This window comes from Eupeodes corollae, chromosome 2, assembly GCF_945859685.1.
Source record: "Eupeodes corollae chromosome 2, idEupCoro1.1, whole genome shotgun sequence".
Classification (NCBI taxonomy): domain Eukaryota; kingdom Metazoa; phylum Arthropoda; class Insecta; order Diptera; family Syrphidae; genus Eupeodes; species Eupeodes corollae.
Window position 1 is genome coordinate 70,038,163 of NC_079148.1, and position 24,658 is coordinate 70,062,820.

General features: G+C 35.9%; 1 protein-coding gene across 1 annotated transcript; it reads left to right on the forward strand.

Moving 5' to 3' along the window:
- Positions 1 to 8,611: 8,611 nt before the first annotated feature.
- On the forward strand, positions 8,612 to 20,756 carry LOC129944995 (uncharacterized). Its single transcript, XM_056054653.1, has 5 exons — positions 8,612 to 8,631; positions 12,568 to 13,335; positions 14,240 to 14,368; positions 14,411 to 20,043; positions 20,566 to 20,756. Exons 1-5 carry the CDS (start codon positions 8,612 to 8,614, stop codon positions 20,754 to 20,756), a joined length of 6,741 nt encoding a protein of 2,246 aa, XP_055910628.1.
- The last annotated feature ends 3,902 nt before the right edge of the window (positions 20,757 to 24,658 follow it).

Consider the following 24,658-nt stretch of genomic DNA (forward strand, 5'->3'; position numbering starts at 1 on the left):
AATTGTTCATGAAGAGACAAAATGAACCTGATTGGAAAATGAACTACAGGGTGATTAAATTCATACAAAATCGGAGACTATCATGGTGTGTATTCATCTTCAATTTGAAGCAGTAACTTGGAGTCTCCATGAACATTTCCGATGACAGGACTATCGGCCTGTCGTGTTTAGATATTTGTAGTGGTGTTAAATTTCACTGAATAAGTGAACTTTATTTTGTTTTTATTAAATAACTTTATCAAATATTGTGTTATAATAGCATTTTAATCAACTTCAATTTTCTTGAATTTTGTGATATTTTGTTTAAAACTTCCAAAATGTTCCCTTGTCCATGTGTTAGTGCTTTTTGTTTTTAATTATTTAATATTTGATTTTTCCCTACTTTCTTTGTTTGACTAAATTGATTCCAAATTCTTTGTTTTATTAAATAACATTTTTGTCATTCGATTTTGAAGTCCTTGCGTAGGAAAGTAGGTAAAAGCTTGATTTAATTGAGACTTTTGTTGAAGCACGTAGGTACGAGTCTCGCTTCCCGTGGTTATTTTTTGTATTATTTTTTTTTGTATTTTTAATTTAAATAAATTTGTATCTATATGTTTTTTTTAAATTATTTTTTTTAACACTCCTTCGAAAATATGGATTGCTACAATATAAACTGCCAAGAGGGTGCTAATAATAATCCTCTGTTTGCCTGTTTCGGACCCTGTGGCAATCTTTACCATGCAAAATGCGTTGGTTCAACCAACGCTTTCATTGAAAAAATAGCCAATTCGAAATTTGCTTACTGGTACTGTCACGAAAGGCTGACATTTTAAAACTTTCTAAAGATTTTGAAGCGCTACTGAAGTCTTTCAATACTGCAGTTTGAAAATTAAATGCATTCTCTATAACCAACATCATGGTCGATAGTTCTACTTCGACTAATGATATGGCACAGCCTATTCCCACTACTTTCTCTTCTACAGGTAAAGATATTCTCGCGCAATCAGGTTCTGGTGTTAATAACGCAGTAAGTGTATCTGATAAACAAAAGAAAAAGTCTAAGAAAAGAAGCCCAGACAACTCTGAACTTGCTAGAAATTCTAAACCTCCCCCCCCCCATCAATAAGAACAATTGTCAACATCACTCCAATACCTACAGATCCCACCGGAACTCCCCATATACCTCAAATTGTTGTCTTAGATTCCAATAGTGACTCCGTTACAGGAACTGTAATAAACAACTTCATCCCTATCAAAGCTGTCTCGAAACCAAAAATAATTGTTATATCTCGTCTGGGCCCAGTTACAAAGCCAGAAGATATAACTTCCCACTTAGTATCTACCAAGAGCATACCTTCCAGCTCATCCATCAGGTGTAATTACTAAGATTAGTAAACCAAATTGTTTCCTCTTTTAAATTAATAATGAATCCCATTTACTTTGATTTTATTTGCAACCCAAATATATGGCTCGCAGAGACTTTAGGCAAAGAATTTACTCAAAGTCAAAAACAGGGTGTTTCTTTGAAAACCAAGTCAAAAAATTTAACAGGCTTGCGCTCTTTTACCAAAAGGTGAGGGGGCTTCATAGCAAGACTGCTGACATTTTTCTTAAGTCCTAATCATTTCCACAAGACGTATTCGTTTTGACAGAAACATGGCTTAATTGAAGCTTTACAGAACTTTTCAGTCAAGAGTTCGAAGTTTACAGAAACTATTGTCATGTTGGTATTGTTCTCATAGCGGCAAAAAATACATATTCTCTTCTCCTGTATCTTTTCCATTTGAATTATAAATTGAACTGGTATGTGTAAAGATAATGATACAGACTAAGACTTTTTGCATTTTAAACGTTTACATTCCTCCAAAAAGTTTGGAGTCTGTTTATAACGATCTCTCCTTGGTATTAGACTATCTTACTCATTTTTCCAGCTCTGACACCAATATTTTACTTCTAGGTGATTTAAATTTACCACACATTGGCTGGATTCCATTCGCAGACGAATCCTTCCTTGAAGATTCTCCTTCTTCTTCACAAATGGAACTATCTCTTCTCGATAAAGTCCTTCTTACTGACTTACAGCAAACAAGCTGTATTAAAAACTCAAAAAATCGAATTCTTCTGACGCTATTAATACTCTTGTTCTACAATCTAGATCAGGAATTACTAATATTGACAAATATCACCCCCCTTTGGTCATTTTTTTTTACTTAAGTAATCACCTTACTGATCACAGTACCTCCTTTGATTGCTTATAAACGGTGATTTTTTAAGAGCTTGAGAACTTTAAAAAAAAAACGCATAAAATTTGCAAAATCTCATCGATTCTTTATTTGAAACGTTAGATTGGTCCATGACATTTACTTTTTGAAGATAATTTCATTTAAATGTTCACCGCGGCTGCGTCTTAGGTGGTCCATTCGGAAAGTCCAATTTTGGGTAACTTTTTCGAGCATTTCGGCCGGAATAGCCCGAATTTCTTCGGAAATGTTGTCTTCCAAAGCTGGAATAGTTGCTGGCTTATTTGTGTAGACTTTAGACTTGACGTAGCCCCACAAAAAATAGTCTAAAGGCGTCAAATCGCATGATCTTGGTGGCCAACTTACCGGTCCATTCCTTGAGATGAATTGTTCTTTGAAGTTTTCCCTCAAAATGGCCATAGAATCGCGAGCTGTGTGGCATGTAGCGCCATTTTGTTGAAACCACATGTCAACCAAGTTCAGTTCTTCCATTTTTGGCAACAAAAAGTTTGTTAGCATTGAACGATAGTGATCGCCATTCACCGTAACGGTGCGTCCAACAGCATCTTTGAAAAAATACGGTCCAATGATTCCACCAGCGTACAAACCACAGCAAACAGTGCATTTTTCGGGATGCATGGGCAGTTCTTGAACGGCTTCTGGTTGCTCTTCACTCCAAATGCGGCAATTTTGCTTATTTACGTAGCCATTCAACCAGAAATGAGCCTCATCGCTGAGCAAAATTTGTCGATAAAAAAGCGGATTTTCTGCCAACTTTTCTAGGGCCCATTCACTGAAAATTCGACGTTGTGGCAGATCGTTCGGCTTCAGTTCTTGCACGAGCTGTATTTTATACGGTTTTACACCAAGATCTTTGCGTAAAATCTTCCATGTGGTCGAATAACACAAACCCAATTGCTGCGAACGGCGACGAATCGACATTTCACGGTCTTCAGCAGCACTCTCAGAAACAGACGCAATATTCTCTTCTGTACGCATTCGTGTGGTTGGTTTAATGTCCAATAAAGTAAACTGAGTGCGAAATTTGGTCACAATCGCATTAATTGTTTGCTCACTTGGTCGATTATGTAGACCATAAATCGGACGTAAAGCGCGAAACACATTTCGAACCGAACACTGATTTTGGTGATAAAATTCAATGATTTGCAAGCGTTGCTCGTTAGTAAGTCTATTCATGATGAAATGTCAAAGCATACTGATCATCTTTCTCTTTGACACCATGTCTAAAATCCCACGTGATCTGTCAAATACTAATGCATGAAAATCCTAACCTAAAAAAAATCACCCTTTATAATTTTGATTTCAGAATCCAATTTCCAGCAGTTGTCTGAAGATTTAATTATTTCTGGAATTGCTGATACACTAGCATTTTCTAACATTGACGAACCGGTTTCAACTTTTTATAAGATCCTTAATTATTGTTTTGAAAAAAATGTACCCACAAAGGTGGCTTTCGCAACAAATTTCCGGGAGTCTTTTGTTAATAGCCCTGAAGAAGTTGATGAAGTATATTTTCATAAACTTCACTCCTTTTCGCAAACTGGCTGTAGTCACTTACCTGTGCTACAGAGTACGGTCCTTAATCTTTTATCCGCGTTGAATGATGACTTCTCAGCCGGTCCCGATGGTATTCCCCCGATAGTACTAAAAAAGTGTAATAATGCTTTAGTTGAACCCCTTACGTTCTTATTCAAACTTTCTCTAAAAATAGGCGAATTTCCCAGCATATGGAAGAAGTCATTTCTAACACCAATTTTCAAGAAAGGTAACAAGTCGGATATAAGCAATTACAGGCCCATTGCAAAGCTTTCTTGCATTCCTAAAGTATTTGAACAAGTTGTTTGTGAAAGTGTAGAATATTTTAGTAAAAATATCATTTGCGAACAGCAACATGGTTTTTTGATAAAGAGTGGTTTGGATTTTTCGAGCGGATTTAAATCTCGTCATTAAATTTGACGTTTGTGTTGTATGTAGTGGTGAGCGTCGATTTTCCGCAGTCTTTTTGAAATTAAAACTTAATTTCGTTTAAATTGTCTTCGAGTGCAGTCATACCTATTTTAGGACAAAAAAAAAAAAGAGTTATAATTTGGTACAGTGTTTTTCCATAGGCTGAAAATGATAGAATTCTTTATAAATTTAGTAAAAACGCTTTAAATTTCGTAAAAAATCACTAGTTCATGAACATCACAATTAAAAAAAGGAATTTTAAATGAAATTCTTCAAAAAAGTGCAACAAACGGTACACACAAGATATGGTAATACTGATGTAGACGAAGATGCTACAATAAAAAATAGCATGTTAAATGTAATCTCTATCTCCAACCAGCTTGATTTCATTCTTTTGCATTTCTTTTGGCGTTTTTCTTTTTAAGTTCAGAGAAGAGCTCGAACTGTCAAAAAAATGATTGTGTTTCTTTTTGAGCTCTGATCGTTCAGAGCTTCAAATTCGTTTTTCTTTTTTAGTTCTGAACATGTTCAGAGCGCGTTCTGTGACCTCAGATTAAAATAACAGAGTAAACAGAGTAAAATGCTGCACACAAACAATTTGATATTTGAAAGCCGGGAAATTAAAAAAATCATAGTCAAAACAATACAAATGGCGGAAGAGGCTGGTCGCTATAGTGCAGAAGGGAAGATAATTTAGAAAAAACTAATTGCAAATAGCATTTTTATGAATTAAATTTATTTCAGGCGTCAAATGGACCAATGCTATGACTGTTTTTTTTTTAACTAATTTGATTAAACAAAATTTTAAACGCCATCAAACAGACGAAATTTCAAATCACGACAGTTTAGTGCTCAAGTTGTTTCATAATTAAATCAGAGCTCTGAACATACTCTGCTCAGAACTCGAAGTGCAGATACATGTAAGCCTACCATAACGCTACTAGCTCTTCTGTAGGTTCAGCGGAAATAAGTAGCAACTTTAAACGAGTTTAACTCTGAAACTACCTTGATCTCGCACTGAAAAAAAATTTATATGTGTTATTAGAGCGTTCTTCTTGTTTATAAGCCTTATTCCTTCAATAAGTAATCTTGTTTATCAAACATGAATGATAAACAACCATTAACACACGTTTTGTAGGACTGTTTTTAAATAATTATAAAGTTTAGCTGACTTCAAATGCAACTTTTTTGACTTATCGTCTCCAAATTAAAAATGCTGAAAATAAATTAATTAGTATGAAATACTTCGCTGACATGTGTTTTTTTCACATCGAACGTGTTTGAAAGTGGAGCCCCATTTCGTAAGCCTGAAAATGACATTAAAAGAATTAAATTGTTTCCTGCTCATGTTTTTTATTCGATCTTAAGGAATCATGCCTGTAGTGGTATTTATATAACTATGAGAATTTACGAGTAATTTGACATATGAACGATTCTTCAGGCGCTGCTCGAATATATTAATAATTATGGAAAAAGCTGCTACAGGGAAAATTATTGGGAAAAACTTGATGCTGCGTACAGAAAGCAGAGTTTACCTTTTTCCCATCAGAAAATTCTTTATCATTATTTATATTACATTGTCTCTTTTTTTAAGTATGAAAAATCCATGCAAATTTTCTTATTTTACGTTTAAAATTAATGAAAATATCAGCAACTGTCAGACTTGTGTAACTATACTTTTTTGACACATCAGTACGTAAACCTTGAAATATTTTTCAAACCTTGAACCTAATGTACTTACTTGGAATTTGAAAGGAAAAATAAAACAATTTATTTATGTATGCATATATTTTTGAATAATAAATTTAATTACATAAATCCAGCTTTATTTTATATTACTTATGTTACTATTTAAATTTTTGTGTTTATTTACATACTATTTTATTCTTATTCTCAGTTTAAATATTTAATAGTTAATTCTAAGTTGACACTTAATTTTGTTGATAAAACTCAACTAAAAACTCAAATATGTCATATATCTTTTAAATTTATAATAGATAATTCTAAATGTTTATACAAAGTTTGTAAAATAAATTATAAAGCGTGTCTCTTTTCTTCAACCTTAAAAAAAACATCATTTTTAATTTTTAAATAATATTTCATGAATTCAGGCAAAAAATAACTGGAAATTGTATTTAAATGTGAAAAATTCATAAATAAGTTTATTTCAGTCCATTAAGCTTTAATAAATTATATTTGAGATGCTTTAAAATCCGAATTCGAATTTTTTTAAATAAATTTCGCTACACGACATTCACGGCGATCGTTGGAATAAAATTAAAAGGCAGTAGTTATTGATAAGAAATTAGGTATGAGAAGGACAGCATATAGTATTGTAGTTATTGATCTTTCTTCCCTTTCAAGGAATGGGGAATGCATGGAATTGGAATGGACATATATTCCTATCTACTATCTAAATGATCGTAAAGATTCAAATACTTTAGTATGAAGTAATTACGTAGGAAATTTGTTTTATTGCTAATGAAAGTGCTGGACTCGTTCGTTCACGATGACCAAAAACGCCACCTATGTGTGAAAGCAAGAAAGGCATTAGTGTGTCCCAAAGGAAGGAAACCAAGAGGAGAGGAGACCTTTCATCTAGTGACAGGTTAACATGCAGTCGAGGAGAATATGATAATTCTCACAACACATGAATGACAACGATCATATGGCTGAATTTGATAATGTTCCACACATTATTATAAATTCTTTCAATTGTCAACCAGCAAAGAGCAAGTGTCACAGGAACTAATAGTGCTTAACATTGAAAGATTATACACATATCGCAAAATAACCCTTAATTCTGAAAAAGTTTCAAAAATAAAAACAAAAATAAATCACAATTGCTAAGAAAATCCGTAACAAGTATTCGAAAATAATAAGCTGGCGTTTGCCTAACACGGCTAAACGATTCTTAGTCGTTGGGATAAGACTGCAATTATAAACATTGTTGTATAGTTTGAAGAGACCAATGTGAGAAGACCATTACACTTGGTCTCTATTTCAACGATGGCAACTACGCCTTACTTTATAAAACTGTAGCCAACTTCATTGTAAAAGTAAAATAACCGCAGCCAACTTCAAGCAAAAAAACGAAGATCAAGATGAGTTCATTCGAATTCTGGAAGCCAACCGCCATTGACGCCATATTTTTTGTAAGATATTTTCCTAAGAGAAAGAAAACTTAATTATAAAAATCCCAGTTTAATAAACGTGTGAAGCAATTAAACTTCTTTTGTTTTTTTTTTTATATATTATAACATAAATATACCATATATATATCATAATCCTTTCACAGAAGATCATCTGAAAATAATAAATTCAGAAAGTACGAAAAAATACGTACATACGATAGTTCTTAATGTTAGAATGATACACAATCGCTTTTCCCAACATCAACACATACGACTTCGATCGTATGATACATAAATGAGTTTTTTTTATAATGGATTTTTAAAGGCGATCAAATGTGATCGTGTGTATGGTTTTGCTGTACTGTTCATTGATTTAATGTGACCAGCCTCTAGGTGCTGTTCTTTTATTTATTGTGTCATTTTTTTAAAATGAATTATACCTCTTACGTATTTTTTAAATAAATGTATTGTTCTAAAGGGAGCGTATCGGAATCCCGCTAATTAAAATCACTTTTTTTTTTGAAATCAGGTATTTTGAAATGCCGCTTATTCAAAATCCCGATCCCGCTTTTTAAAATTCCGTCAAATCCCAAAAATTTGTTGTTGCAAAATACGTGCATTAAACTAAATATTTAATTTCGATTTTGCAATCAAAACTAGTTTAGCGGGTTTTTTTAAAATTAAACAACTAGTTTCGATTGAAAACGGGATTACAAAAAGCGTGATTATTACAAATCGGGATTTTAGAATCGTGATTTTTAGAAACGAGCATATAAAAACCAGGATATCGTACCCAACCCTATGAAAATTGCAACATCATCTTTGTTTTGTTCTTCAAAAGCATAAAAAAGCTATGTTTGACGTAGCATAAGAAACAGTATTTTTTTATTCTTGCGTACTTATAAATTAGATACAGGGCTTACTATATTCGAAAAAATAATATCAAAATGTCTCTCACACTAACACACGACCCTCTAAAATACATAGAAAAATTAAATACTTTCGATGGAGGACGTAAGGATCTATACACAAGTTATAACTACAGAACAAAATGAAAGAATTTTTTGAACAAAGGAAATGAAATCACATTAATATTCCAAACAAATATGCATGTGATATCGTATTCTCTTACAGTCATCAATTTAAAGAACAAAGAAACAAAAATGCTGAGGAATTCAGTAATGTAAATAAAGATACACTTCAAACACTGGTTGTCTGTGATGTTCCAGTTAGTTCTAAAATTACTCCTTAAGAATAAAGATCAAGAATCAAGAGCTCCGCTTAAAAATGGCGCAGTCGGTAGGATTGTAAGTCAGAGTATAAACGGAAATTATACAAGACAAAACAATCCGGTAATACGAATCTACAATTCGTCGTTTTGCTTTAGCATCAAAATCTTAGCAATTCGTGAGTTTTAGAAAAAAAAAACGCTCGAATAAATAAAAATTCAGTGCGAAATTATTGAACACTAGAATTAAAAATTATTCAGTGCTAAAAAAACAGTTAATTTAGTGACTCATTCTTATTTAAAGAGTATTGTCACGAAACCTGTAGAAGGAAATTAACTACCAGATGAAAAGCTCGATCCTGAAAAAGTTCACCAAGAAGAACACCAAACCATATCCCAGATACGCAGACGAGGAAGAAGACCCATCAGATCCAGAACACTTTAATAGGATTGGTAATATAAGTGAACATTTTAACAAATTTGGTAATAATAGTTTAGAATCAATAAAACCTGTAAACATGACACTAACGTTGACACTTTACCCCCTCAAACATATTGAGAAATTACAACCTTTTGACGGACGAAGAGAAGACCTGTACACATTTTTAACTAATGTAGACGCAATAATTCCGACACTTAATAAATATGATACCGCATCACAAATTATGTGCATCAATATACTAAAGTCGAAACTAATAGGTAAAGCAAAAAGGTGTATGGAAATACACTCTCACTTAGAATTATGGAGATCTATCAAAGAACTGCTTATTACGAATTTTGGAGGAAACTTGCCCTTTGTTAAATTAGAAAAAAACAACAATATTTAAAGACTACTAATAGACATCGGAGTAACTAATAGTTTACTAAACCCAATAAAAGCTCCAAAAGATTTAATTAACCAATTAAAACAACCATTAGAAATAAAAACGGTGGGCAACCCAATTTTCATTACTTAAGAACTAGTGATACCAAAAGAACGATTTATAATACCGGTTAAGGAAGATTGTGTATTCAAGCTATTTAATTTCAATGAAAATTTCGATGGATTGATAGGAAATAATATTCTACTTCCTAACAAAGCTTCTATAGACTTCAAAACTAGAATAGTAAAAATAAACAAACAAGAAATTCCTTTGTTTTTCTCGAGAAAAGAAGAACAGGAATACCAAAAAGAAATAAACTCCCTACAGAATTTGGAACCTCAAAGTATCGAACACACCGAAAATTTGGATGGCAAACGTCTCGAACATTTGAATACCGAAGAAAGAAGAGAGCTTACAAAGTTACTAAAAAAATATAAAGAAGTCTTTTATAAAAACGGAAATAATTTAAGTTTTACTAGCCAGGTAAAACATCAAATCCCGTATCCCGTATTTATAGATATCCTGAAAACCCATAAAAAAGAGGTCAATATACAAATTGACTAATTACTCGAACAAGCAATAATACAGCCTAGTACCTCACAATACAATGCCCCTATTTGGATAGTTCCAAAGAAAGAAGATAAAGGCGGCAAAAAAGAATGGAGAATGGTGATAAACTACAGAAAACTGATCAATATAACTAAGGAGGATACATTTCCTATCCCTCTTATTGACGATATTCTTGACAGACTAAGACGAGCGAACTTTAGTACATTAGACCTGACAAAAGGCTTTCGTCAAATTAAAGTATATATCAAAGACAGAGAAAAACTGCATTCTCTACTCTATCAGGACATGGCGGTAAAAGTTCTTAGACCATATGTATGTAGGATCCCAAAACGGCAGCACTGGACAAAACGGACGAAATACATAAAACGACAACACTGGTACGAGACAATACAGACAGGACGAAAGAAAATGCGGAAGAGTAAGATATACTCGTAAAGAATCAGCCCGAGGGATAAGTCGAGTGCGCGGTCCGTTTGTTCGCCCAGCAGAAGTTTTTATGTTTTTTTGTGAAATTAAACAATTATATTAATAGTTTTACCTATATCATAGAGTGTTTCTTTTGTTTGACAAATTAATTGAGCCAATTAAAACATTAAAAACAAGCAAGGTGTTTTACTTATTATAACTAATAAACTGTGGGATGGGAATCCCACATATATATTGTATATGTTCAAAGCTAGAAAACCTCGTGCGTTCCTCTTGGTTAATATCGTTAGGATATATATGGGTTATAACCGCAGAAAATACAAACAGAATTTTTTAAGTTTATTTGTAAACAAAAGAAATAGAATCAAATTGATATTGAACTATTGAAAATTCATTTGATCCCATTTCCTGTTATTCTCATTAAGATGAATTATAAATAAGAATTAAATGCTGACAAAGTGTTTATCACAAAAAATAAAAGAATTAAAGATAAAACGATTACAAAGAGTTTGTCATCGAAACACACTAGCTATCTGCGATAGTTTAGTTTAGTTCTTAAAGTACTCTCAATAAATCAAGACATAGTTCTTAAGATACTCGCAAATAATAAAGACATAAAGAGCTCCGCTCTTTAAAAAAACTTTTTAAAAAGATCTTTTATTAAATCTCAATTAAAATTTATATATAAAAATATATTTTTATATATGAATAGAACATTAAATGTACTTATATTTCACCGTCGAACACTCTATATATTTGTGAAATATGAACGCGTTAAAACATAGGCGTGGTATTGCGAAGGCCACTTTAACTCGTGCGGTTGAATTTTTAACATCCATTGAACAATTGACATCATTGGAGATGTTAGAAATTAGATTAAATAAGGTAATTGAAGCACGGCATGAATTCACTACTACCCTACATTATGAATGTCTTCAGCTTGTGGGGGTAGGTGAGGCCGAGGAGTTTAATACTGATTTCGGGTTATATGAAGACAAATATTTCGAAGCTCACGCGGTGTTGACTGTGGCAATACGTGAAAGGAGTTCTAAAAATTCAAACAATGCCATGTTAGAACTTCGGCAAAAACTCCTGAAAAAATAAAGCTGCCACCAATTGTGATTCCGAAGTTTTCGGGTGATTATAAGGACTGGCCGTCTTTTCGTGATTTGTTTCTGGGTTGGGTGGATACAAAAGAAAACTTATCATCGACTCACAAATTTCAATACTTAAAATCTTTTTTAAGCGGAACGGCCGCTGATCTAATCCAACACATAAAGGTTTCAGATGTTAATTACACTGAAGCATGGCATAGGCTTGAAAAACGTTATTAGACTAGATAGTGAAACAAAACATGCTTGGGCAGAAGAAGTCGGGTCACGGGAAGATATGACAATAACGACGTTTATCGAATTTCTTGAGCGTCGGCGCGATGCACTAAAATCGTGCCAGACTCTAAAACGTTTGTCCTCATCATCATCGCGTGGAAAGCTGGCAAGATCGATTCGAGCGTTGGTAGCTAAACCTTCTGAAAATAGTTCGCAATGGTGTAAAAGATGATTGGTTTTACATAAAGGATAAAACCAATCATCTTTTACACCAGTGTTCAAAATTTTTTGAATTAGACATTCCATCGCGTAGAAACTTTACCAAAACAAACGTGCTTTGTTTTAACTGCTTTCGGTCAGGTCATTCCGTAAAAAAATGTCGATCGACTTTTCGATATCACGTATGCAAACCATCGCTACTTAGTGCATCAGGATGAATCGAAATATATTTCTGCGCCATAACTGACCCTTCTCAAACAAATCAATCGACATCGTCGTCGTCATCAGCTTCGCTACAAAACCAGTCCTTGGGGACACCTAATCCGTATGCCATTACACCTTTGGTCAGTAACTTTCTCGTGAATTTAGCCTTCGAAAACATACAGTTTTACCAACAATTCTTGCTAAGCTAGAAAATAACAAAAACCAGCTAATTGATGTTCGTGTATTATTGCATACCGGGTACCAATCATCCTTCATATCTGAATCGCGTGTTCAAAAACTTGGACTTTGACGAACTCACGCTCGAATCCCAGTATTAGGATTAGGTTCAATGGAAGCCGCGTTTACTGAGTGAGTCGTATCTTTGAAACTTCTTTCTCGATATAGCTCCACATTTTTGACGGTCGATGCCTTAGTTTTGACTAAATTGACTTCAAATCTACCGTCTAACTCGATTGATATCTCGATTTTGGACTATATTTGCAACTTGGATCTGGCAGACCCTGGATTTAACTTCTCTTGTGCTGTTGACGTGATTCTTGGGGCTGATAAGGTTTGGTCTATCTTGAAAACAGAACAAGTTGCTGGATCTTCAGGTAAACCTATCGCTCAAAATATTTCCTTCGGATGGGTTATCACTGGAGAGTTCTTTGATCCAACCTCTTGTAATTTCGAATTATCGTCATATCATTCTGCTCTTGACTTGGATGCTCTTCTCCAACGATTTTGGGAGCTAGAGCATATCTCTTCTCACAATTCGTTTGATGCCTTTAATGATCCAGTTGAAAAACACTTCCAACAAACATTTAGTCGCGCTTCCGACGGAAAATACGTGGTTGCGCTTCCTTTTAAAACTCCTTTACCAAAATTTGAAGGTACAATGCAGTCGGCGGTTTCACGGCTGTATTCGATTGAGCGTCGATTCCAAAAACATCCTGAATTGAATGCCGTTTTTAAGCCGGACAGTTCGACAACGAAACTTCGCGTCGTGTTTGATGGGTCTGTCAAAGACTCAAATGGACAGTCGTTGAATAGCAAGTTGTTAATCAGTCCGTCTGTACAACGTGATCTAATTGCTGTTTGTCTACGGTTTGGGCAACATCGTTATGTGTTTACCGCCGACATTGTCACATTGAACATTATCGGCTACGAACCGTAACCTATGGCACTGCGTCGGCTCCATTTTTATCGGTACGCGTGTTACAACGAATCGCCGAGGACTATAAAACTGTGTACCCAAATGCAGCTCGGGTTTTGCTTAGTGACGTCTACGTTGACGACGTGATGACAGGCGGAAATTCAATCCAAGCTTTTTTAGATTTGCTCGTCTTCAGATTCGTAAATGGAGTTCCAATTGCTGGGCTTCACTAGCCAAACAAAACCCTGAGGATTGTGAGTATTCTTTCGTGGACCCTGAACGTTCGCAGTCACTCATAAAAGTATTGGAAATGTACTGGAATCCTGCTTCCGATATGTACTCATATCGCCTAACAACTTCAAAGCCTTGTCCCTTGATATCTAGAAGAACTTTGTTATCGGAAGTAGCCAGTATTTTTGACCCTTTAGGGGTTTGGCCCCTTCAGTGATCATTTTCAAGATGCTATTTCAAAATTTCTGGTCTTTGACTTTGGATTGGGATGATCCTCTTCCTGATAATCTCTTGGAAAAATGGATAACCTATCGTGAACAATTGCCATGTTTCGAAAAAAATTACTTTCCGCGTAATGTATTTTCATCTGATCTGAACAGACTGTCGAGCTTGTGTGGACCACTTTGCAAAAAAAAAAAGAAAAGGAACAAAACAAACAGAAATTCAATATATAGAACGGAAACTAATCGAATTCAAAAATTTATAACAGCTGAACGCATTCATCGATATCGATTATAATTTATCGATTCTCGATTCAGAAACTTGGCAAGTTCCCAGAAGGCCAAGGTGGCCATCTTGATTTCCGCTGATCAGAAATTCTGTCTTTCACTTATCAACCTTCATACAGAGAGGTCAGCCCTTACATAATTAAGAAAAAATAAAATTTTTGTTATTAGTTTAATTTACAAGTTATGAAAAGAAAATAACAGCTTCAGATCCTCATCATCGTCGCCGTCATCGCAGTCGTCGCCGTCATCGCAGTCGTCGCCGTTGTGGTCGTGAACTCAACTCTATCTCCTTGCAATCAATTGGTACAAGGTAAGTCGTTATGCCTCAAAATTATGGTAATTATAGACGTAGGTCAAAGACTCACAATGCTCAGACATCTCCGGCATCAAATGCCCAAAATTGTAGGAAATGTACTGAGCCTGATAGTATGGCGCCAATGGTAGAATGTGGCACCTGTTTTAATTGGTTTCATTTCCCATGCGTGGGGGTTACAGAAGAGGTAGAAAGCATAGATTGGCACTGCGGCGAATGTGTTAGTAAGCTTCAAGCAATACAGGATTCAACCTCAAAGGAGAAATCCACAACTAATGCTGCCGCTTCAGGCGTCGAAGTTCAACCATCCTCGCAGGATGATTCCGTAGATGATCATACTCCAGTGAAGGGTCTATGTAAGCCGGTCGAAAAAGCTAAGCACAACAAAAAAGCAACAAGGAGCAATGGTTCAATTGCAACAAAAGCATCAAGTGCAAATAGAGTCAAGTTACAACTTCAGAAACTGGAAGAAGAGCGAAAACTTCAAGCAAAGCGTGATAAGGAATACATTGACAAAAAATATGCAATTCTTGAACAATGTTCCATAGATGACGAAAAAGATTCAGTTGTGAGTGCACATTCCGTCAGTGATCGCGTTTATGAGTGGGTAATGAAATCGAATTTGCAGGAAGTGACATGTGAAAATAAGAAAAATACGCAGAACAATTTCCATGATGGCAAGTTGGACAACGGGCGAGGTGAAAAGGAAAAATATACCGAGTTAGATGTGACAACTAGTCCAGCACCAGAATTAAACAAAGCTCAAATCGCAGCAAGACAGTTCATGTCAAAAGAACAAGTTCAGTTCTCTGGGCGACCTGAAGAGTGGCCTCTTTTCATTAGTTGGTGGAATAATTCATCAAAGGTGTGTGGATTCAGCAACAATGAGAATATGCTAAGGCTACAACGGTGTTTGAAAGGAAAGGCTCTTGAAGCAGTACAATTCAGACTTCTTCATCCAGATCAGGTCGAGGGGGTGATAAAAACATTGAAAATGCTATTTGGTAGGCCCGAGATAATTATTCAGTCGCTTTTGCAGAAGGTAAGAAATGAACCTGCACCTAAACATGACAAGTTAGAAACTATAATACACTTCTCACTCGAGGTAGATAATATGTGTCGCATGATGGAGGTTACAGGTCTTTCTGCTCATCTCAACAATCCTTGTTTACTTCAGGAACTGGTAGAGAAGCTGCCAGCACAAATAAAACTTAATAGGGGTATGTTTAAACAGACTATTTCTTGTGCCGATTTGTCGGTGTTCAACGATTGGATCGCGAAGTATGCAGCAGCTGCGTCAGAGGTTACGGTGACAGTTCCTTACTCATTCGAACAGAAAACAAATAAAAGGACAAAAGCTATTATCAACATTCATCAAGAAGAAAAGCCTCAAGATGATAATAAGTGTCCTGCATGCAAGGGTGATTGTAAATCGCTATCTTCATGCCAAAAATTTGTGCAGATGACTTTGCAAGATAAATGGAAGTTGATTAAAACTGGTTACATCTGTCGAATATGCTTACGCAAACATGGCAATCGTCGTTGCATGTCATCACAGCTTTGCGGTGTTAATGGATGCACCTATCGACATAATTCGCTTCTTCATAACAGCGAAGTTCAACTGAAAGTCAGAAACAACGGTGATGTGCGAACAAACCATCCAACCTCAAACAACAATGGCGTTCAGAACACCCACTACAGTGGTACAATCATTCGTCCAAGTGCTTCTCTTACTCTTTTCAAGATCGTTCCGGTGAAGTTACACTACAACAACAAATCTTTAGATACGTTCGCCTTCATAGATGATGGATCGTCAGTAACTCTCGTTGATGAAGAATTAGCATTCGCACTCGGTGCCAATGGTGAAACAGAACCTTTGTGCTTAAGGTGGACTGCAAACACCCATCGCCGGGAGGACTCATCCATGAAGATTACTTTTGAAATATCAGCCCAAGACAGCAATCATAAATACTTGCTCCCAAGTGCACATACAGTCAAATCATTAGATCTTCCAAGACAGACACTGGACATAAGCAGCCTGATGCAACAGTACGCACACCTGAAGGGATTACCAATAAAATCATATTGGAATGCGAAGCCTCAAATCCTGCTCGGTCTTCAACACTGGCGATTGGGAATGCCTCTGAAAAATAGGGAGGGTGATGAATCTCAGCCGGCAGCAATAAAAACAAGGTTAGGGTGGACTCTTTTTGGTGTTTCATCGGTTGGTACTGAACTAAATAAAGAAGTTGAAGCAAAAATTAACATTCATCTTTGTGAATGTCAAAATGAGATGGATTCACAGATGCATGAAACAGTAAAGCAATATTTCGCATTAGAGAGTATAGGCACTAGGCCTACTAAGCGAAGACTCTCGGACGAAGATTATAAAGCAATGCAACTACTGGAAGAAAAAACTATTTTCTTGGGTGATAGTTATGCCGTTCCGCTGTTGTGGAAATATGAGAACATCCAGTTGCCGGACTCGAAGCCCATGGCAGAAAAAAGATTACGCTGTCTCGAAAGACGTCTTCTTCACCAACCTCAACTCGTTGAACGGGTCAATAAGCAAATCGAAGAATATCTGAAGAAAGGATACGCAAGGAAGCTAAATGATTATGAGGTGAATAATTCAAAGACACGATCCTGGTATTTACCTATATTTCCGGTCCTGAATCCAAATAAGCCTGATAAGTTGAGGATTGTCTGGGATGCGGCGGCGAAAGTCGAAGGGGTATCTTTGAACTCGTGTTTAATAACAGGACCAGATGATGTACCATCGCTGCCATCCGTCTTATTTCGATTTCGTGAAAAGAAGATCGCTATAACAGGTGACATACGCGAGATGTTCCATCAAGTGAAGATTCTTGAGGATGATAAAAACGCTCAAAGGTTCTTGTGGCGTAATATTGAAGACGGAAATATTGAGGTGTATCAGATGCAGGTTATGACATTTGGGTCTACTTGTTCACCTTTTTGCGCCCAATACATAAAAAATAAAAACGCAAAAAAATTTGAGATGCAGTTTCCAAGGGCAACAAAGGCGATCATTGAAAACCACTATGTGGACGATTTGTTAGACAGCGTAGACACCGAAGAAGAGGCAATAGCCTTGGTAAAAGACGTGATACACATCCACAAGCATGCGGGGTTTGAAATCAGAAATTTCGTTTCCAACTCTTCAAACGTTTTAAACGCTCTACAGTCCAAAGCTTCAAATGCTAACAAATCCTTTACAAATTACGCTCAAAATGACTTTGAAAAGCTCCTAGGTATGTGGTGGTCTCCAAGCACAGATATGTTCGTTTACACATTCAAGTCAAGCAAAATGCAGAATGACGTTATGAACGGCACACAAATTCCAACGAAACGAGAGGTACTAAGAGCCCTCATGTGCGTCTTTGACCCTCTTGGTCTTATTGCAAACTTCACAATTCAGCTAAAAATCATCCTGCAAGAAATTTGGCGGTCAGGAATAGGGTGGGACGAGAAGATAAAAGATCGGCAGTTCCAAAAATGGAAAATATGGTTGAGCCTGATTCCTAAAATAAAAGACGTATCAATTAACAGAAGATATCTCACAAATGTACATTTTGGAACTGGAAGTCGTGTTGAGTTACATATATTCGTGGACGCGGGTGAAGAAGCTATTGCCGCGGTAGCCTATATCAGAGTTTCCACTCAAAGCGATGTTGAATGTTCACTTATCAGCGCCAAAACGAAGGTAGCTCCAATAAAGACACTCTCAATACCTCGGCTAGAGCTAGAAGCGGCCGTGTTAGGAGTACGACTCTCTAAAATTATCAAAAATGGTCACACAGTTCAATTTGAAAGTTTAACCTTTTGGACAGATTCCCAAGTCGTTCTCAGTTGGATAAAATCCAGCAAAAAATACAAAAGTTTCGTAGCCGTCCGTATCGGAGAGATACTCGAAAGTTCAGATGCAAGTGATTGGAATTGGGTTTCCAGCAAAGACAACGTCGCCGACGATGCCTCAAAATATAAAAGCAACTATGATTTCAGCTCTTCAGGCAGATGGTTTACGGCACCGGAGTTCCTGTACCAAAACCCATTTCCTCTATCAGAAAAATTCTCTGAAGACCTTACATCTGAAAAAGGCAATGAAGAGGTTAAGGAATGTTTTCTTCACTTCGAAAAGCCATCTGCATCAGTATTAGACTTCAACCGTTTTTCGAGATGGAAAAGCCTTCTAAAGACACAAATATTTATCTATCGATATGTCAAACTATTTGTCCTTAAATGGCGAAAACCTTGCAGACCATCAGTATTCCAACTAGACGAGAAGGAAGCAGCTAAGATTCTCCTCTACAAACAAGCTCAGAAAGACAGCTTTCCAATCGAGTATGAAGCCCTAGCTATCGCAACAAGTTCCGGGAATGAGGTCAACATTGGCAAAACCAGTCCGCTCTATACTCTCTCTCCATACTTAGACGAAAATGGACTTATTCGTATTGCGGGAAGAATCGATGCGATAAAAAATGTACCATCGGAAACTAAAAGACCGATCATTCTACCGAAGGATCATCAAGTCACCTACCTGATCGTAAACGAATTTCATATAAAATTTTGTCATCTTTTTAACGAAACCGTGGTGAACGAGCTTAGACAGTATTACTTCATTCCCAGCTTGAGACGTGTTCTAAAAAAAGTTCAAAGAGGTTGCCAGCACTGCAAAAACAACAGAGCCGCGCCGCAGCCCCCACGCATGGCAGAACTACCACCCGCTCGACTTCAACCATTCCAAAGACCATTCTCATACACAGGAGTGGATTACTTCGGGCCACTCTTTGTTAAAATCGGAAGGCGCCTAGACAAGAGATGGGGTATGTTACTTACTTGCCTAACTCTACGAGCAATCCACATCGAGATTGTCCACAGCCTTTCCAGTGATTCTTGCATATTGGCTTTTAAGCGGTTTATCTCAAGAAGAGGTATGCCAAAAGAAGTATACTCCGACAATGGAACAAATTTTCGAGGTGCCAGTAAAGAGTTGCAGCAGGCCATAAGAGACTTAAACAAACATGCAGTAGCCAAAGAATTTGAATTGGATCTGAAGTGGAACTTCATTCCGCCAGCAGCACCCCACATGGGTGGGTGTTGGGAACGCATGGTTAGATCTGTTAAACAAACCCTTACTGAAATATCGCCAACTCGCAATCCTTGCGACGAACTATTAGTGAGTATGATGGCGGAGGTAGAGAGCATTGTGAATTCGCGACCCCTTACCTATGTACCAATTGATTTTGAAAGTAGTGAAGCACTTACCCCCAATCATTTATTGATCGGTTGTTCTAATCAAGAACGACTCCACGCAGAGCCAATACGTGACGGAGCAGCTATCAGAAGAAATTGGATAGCCGCTGAAAAGTACGCACAATCATTTTGGCAAAGATGGCTTCGCGAATACTTACCCGATTTGACCCGACGGACAAAATGGTTTAAACCACAGAGGCAGTTGCAAGAAGGAGATATTGTAGTTATCGTAGACTACAACAGTCCAAGAAAAACCTGGCCAAAGGGTAAGATTCTTAAAGTGATACCTGGAAAAGATGATACTGTTCGGAGCGCAATTGTACAAACCCAAACAGGGATTTATACTCGCCCAGCTGTTAAGCTTGCAGTCCTTGAGGTTCACCAGTTCGATGGAAGTGGTAAGCTGGATCCTAACCCAGTTACCGGGGGGGAGTGTTAAGCGAACTTGGAACCACCTTTCATGGCAGTATTGTTTCTTGAATTCCAAGAAAAGGCGCAATATACTAAGTCAATATCTATCTCTTTCTTAAAGAATTAATTTTACTATTGAACACCGGAAATTTAGCTTTTTTGGCATTAAATCAACCATTTTGAGAAGAAACAGAGTGAAGTGCATAAGCTTGATAGTTAAAACAAAAAAATCAGAAAAAATAAGAAAATTGCTTAAGGCAATTACTAAAATATAAAATATATTAAGATATAAGCTGGAAACTAAAGTAAGGAAATATAATTGTATATGAATTATTGCTACTATGTAATTTACTTTTTTTTAGCGAAATTAAAGTTGTTCTTCTTTCAAATTGGATTACTTTAATTTTGGAAAATTTTCCATAAAGTTGGCTGAACCAACACTACCTAAACTTTGTTTGGAGGTCGTAGCTTCTCACGAATCAACATTTGAGATAGACTTTCATGAAAAGAAAGTAGCAATAGTACCACCAGCGATGACAGCAACATCAACAACAACAACAGTATCAATGACAGCAGTAGCAGCAGCAGTAACAACAACTATAATAACAACAACACCAACAATCATAAAAGAGACGAGGAGGAGGTAATGAATAACTTTGTGCAGTCACAGAAGAGTTTATTTTACAACTTTTTGTATTAAAAAAAAGGGTTTTTGTTAAAAATAAAAAAAAAAATTAAATACAAATTTTTAAGTTTTTTTTTCTATACCTGCTTGTTTGTTTGTTTCGAAGGATTGAGAAAGAAAGAGAATATTTTGACTTTCACTCTTTTCTTTTTCCCCATTTGTATAGCGATTTGAAATAATAGGCGAAATGGTGACGAGGATTAAAAGGTTTTGGTTTGAACGGAAGAAATATCCAGTTCAAAATAAAACCTATTCCAGAAAATAAGGAGCCTACTTCCTGGATAAGGGAACGTTTGAACGGCATGTTCAAACATGCTTTGAAAGATCTGGATCCCCTTGATAAAGTGGGAATAACTTTTAGCGGAAAGAGTTTTTCCACCGATCGGGGTAGCGGTTGGATCAATTTTAAAGACTGTTCCGCCATTGAATTTAGCGACATTTGGGAGATTGTCAGTAGAATCTTCCAAAGTAATTCTACAGGTCTGAGCACTGATGATTTCAATTTAAGTGTAACATCCGTGAAGCTCCCTTCAGGTTCTGGAAAAAAAGATCTATCATCTATAACACATTTGAAAAGGAATGCACCAAAAGAAAGGGTATTGTATCTGTACACGATACGGATAATTTGTGCTTGCCTCGAGCGCTAGTCGTTGGCAAAGCACATGCCGATAAAGAAAGTGTGCTAAACAAAAACGTAATAATAAGAGATATTGGAAAAATCCAAACAAAGAATTAATGAGGCACACATAAATATACCCCCTGAAGAGTGTGGCATTCCAGAATTAAAAATATTCCAACAACATTTAAAGGAATGTAAAGAAAATGTATTATCTTTAATATAATAGTTTATCCGAATCCGAACCCTAGTTAAGAAATGAAAGCAACAGAACTCTCTTCTGTCAAATTTATTAAAATGTAAACAAAAACAAATAAGAGTTGTCAAAGAAAACTAAAACGTGTTTTTGTAGAGAGGGAATATTAATAGTTAAATTAAATAAAAACTTTAAATGTCGTTTCTGTATTTACAGGTAAATAAAAAATTGTAAATTAAAAAACAAGAACAATAAATAAACACTGTATTTACAGCAACTTAATTAAGTTTTTATTAATTTTGAACAACATTCCCGGATAGTTTATTACTACATTATAGGAATACAAAATAACGGTGTATAACCACGGAATAAAAGGGCGTGATATCATATTTGAAGGTGATAATGATGAGAAAAAATAATCAATTTAATCTATTGCGAAGATTGCCATGTACCCTACAATATGAAGAGCAAACATAGGTGTCAAAAAACATGTCCACAATGTCAAAACACACCTCCGTGCCCGAAAATTGCAAAAGAAATTAATTGTGTAGATTGTAATCGGAATTTTAGAGGGAAAAACTGTTTTGACAAACACAAGGTAGGCAGCTCAAAAGGAAACAATATTTGTGAACAAGTTAAAAGCTGCATACTATGTTTAAAAACATATAGTGGCAATCGAACTCATATCTGTGGCTAATACTACTGTAAATTATGTAGTAAGCACGTGGAAGAAGATCATTTGTGCTATATACTTCCCGGTAGTAGCTTACCTAGATGTAAAGACACTCTTTACATTTTTTATGATTTAGAGAATCGTCAAGAGAGAGTTATCGGTGAAAAAATCATATCTATTGCAGATGATACTTATAATACTCAGGTGAAAATACATGAGAGTTACGTATACACTATAACTACATCTTCTAACCCTAACCCTAATGTATTGCACAAGACACTTGACACCGAGGCAACGACGACACTTAAGATTTAACAGCATCTTGAGAAATTTAAGGACAAAATAAACTGCCGAAAACCTTCCAGCTATCGTCGGAATTGAAAAAGGATAGTTTCCGAATACTATGAAAGCAGAAGAACTTGAAGTATTTCTAAAATTGTACGGAGAACATAAAAACGACATTTTTGAACTCCAACGTGAACTTTTGGAGTATTCCATCAGTGTGCCTCCTGACTGAGGCTTGTCTGAAGTTCAGACGTTTTTTTCTTATTGAAAGTAACATTGAGCCATTCTTAGAAGCTACGACTATAGCTTTGTGGTGGACATGCATTTGAGAACAAACCAACAATCGAAATGCGTTTCCAAAATCTATCGCGTTGCGAACTAGCCTTAGCGCGATCAACGCGATTCACAACACGCGCCCTTACATTTTACATGTTTCGGAACACTTCCGAATTCAAAGCAAAATTTACAACCGAAACCATCTTCGCGTTCATTTCAAAATATTTCAATTAGATTAATCCTGTCTGTGCTGGAGCTAGCAACTCCATTCCTAAAGAAAGAAAAACTTAAAACTAAATTGTAAACCTTAAAATTAAATTATAAACCTAAATACCTAAACTAAATTATTTTATATTAAAAAGTATATATAAAGTTAAAACACGTTGTGGTCTCTTTTTCACGTTGGACTATGTGAAACAAGGTAACAGCTTCTTCATGCAATCTGGACGCGAAGCCATAATTAACGGAGTTAAAGTCGATGGTTTCTGCGAAGAAAATAAACAAGTTTTTGAGTTTCATGGTTGCTACTATCACGGTCATCCTGCTTGTCGATGGCCAAAACAGCACGTTTGAGATCGTTTAATTATGAAGTGGTCGAAAAGTGAAGTTGTGAATTTGAGACCCAACTAAGTTTTCTAAAAGATGAAGAGTTACATTTCTTAAACAATCACCCACTACTACAGAATGCCCGCTAAATCCACGATATGGTTTCTTTGGAGGAAGAACTGGGAATACATTTAATTACTACAAGTGTAAGAAAGGTGAGCAAATAAAAAACATTGATGTAAGTTTACTATACCCCTGGACTCATAACATTGTATGAATCGGCTAAGAATGGAAGGCTAATCCGGGCCCCTGGGGTTACCAGCCCCTTCGGCCCTTAATATGTTGGTCCAAGAATAACAAATACGCCTCGGATACTTAATAATAACCCAGACCCCACTGGCTCTGGAAACAAACTAAACCAAAACCCCCCCCATTAACCAATGTCCTTACTGTGACAAGAGTTTTGGGAAACCTACTGGACTGGGAGTTCATAAAAGACGTATGCACCCAGTTGAGTTCGACATAGAAAAAGAACGGTCGGACATAAAGGCTCGCTGGACGAATGAAGAAGCTCTTATGCTAGCACGCAAAGAAGTAGAACTAGAAAAGCAAAATGTTCGCTTCATGAATGTAGAATGTAGTGAAAAAACTAAGGAAAGAGTTTATACCCATTCTGATGATCAGAGGGTCTTGTTAGGAACATGGGTGATTAACGAAGTAGTAAAAGCTATTGAAATGGGTTATAAGCTAATAACTATAATGGAAATTTGGGAATACGAAGTGATCCAATATAACCCTACTACAGGTTCTGAAGATTATTTACCTCAATGATGAATAAATACCTTAAAATAAAGCAAGAAGCTTTAGGGTGGCCAAATATATGTTTATCTGAAGAGGATAAAAACAAATATATTACGGATTTTCTCGAGAAGAAAAAAATCAAGTTGGAATACTCCGAAATAACAGATAATCCTGGCAAGAGATCACTTGCCAAGCTGATTTTAAATTCTTTTTGGGGTAAATTTGGACAAAGATCATCAGATACAAATCAAACATCAATATAGTCAGTTGACTTTCGTCTGTTCTTACCTATCATTTTTACATTGTTTTTTCTGAATAAAATTATATTTGTTTTTTAAAAACTCTTTTCTACCTTTTAAAAAGTTATTTGGCGCAGTCGGTAGGATACTATAAACGAATATTATATTGACATATGAGATCCAGTGATACGAAAGCATTTCTGCGATTGTTAAATTTTTCAAATAAATTTAAATTAAACGAATATTAATTTTAAATACAGTTTGAAAAAAAAAATAATATCGTTT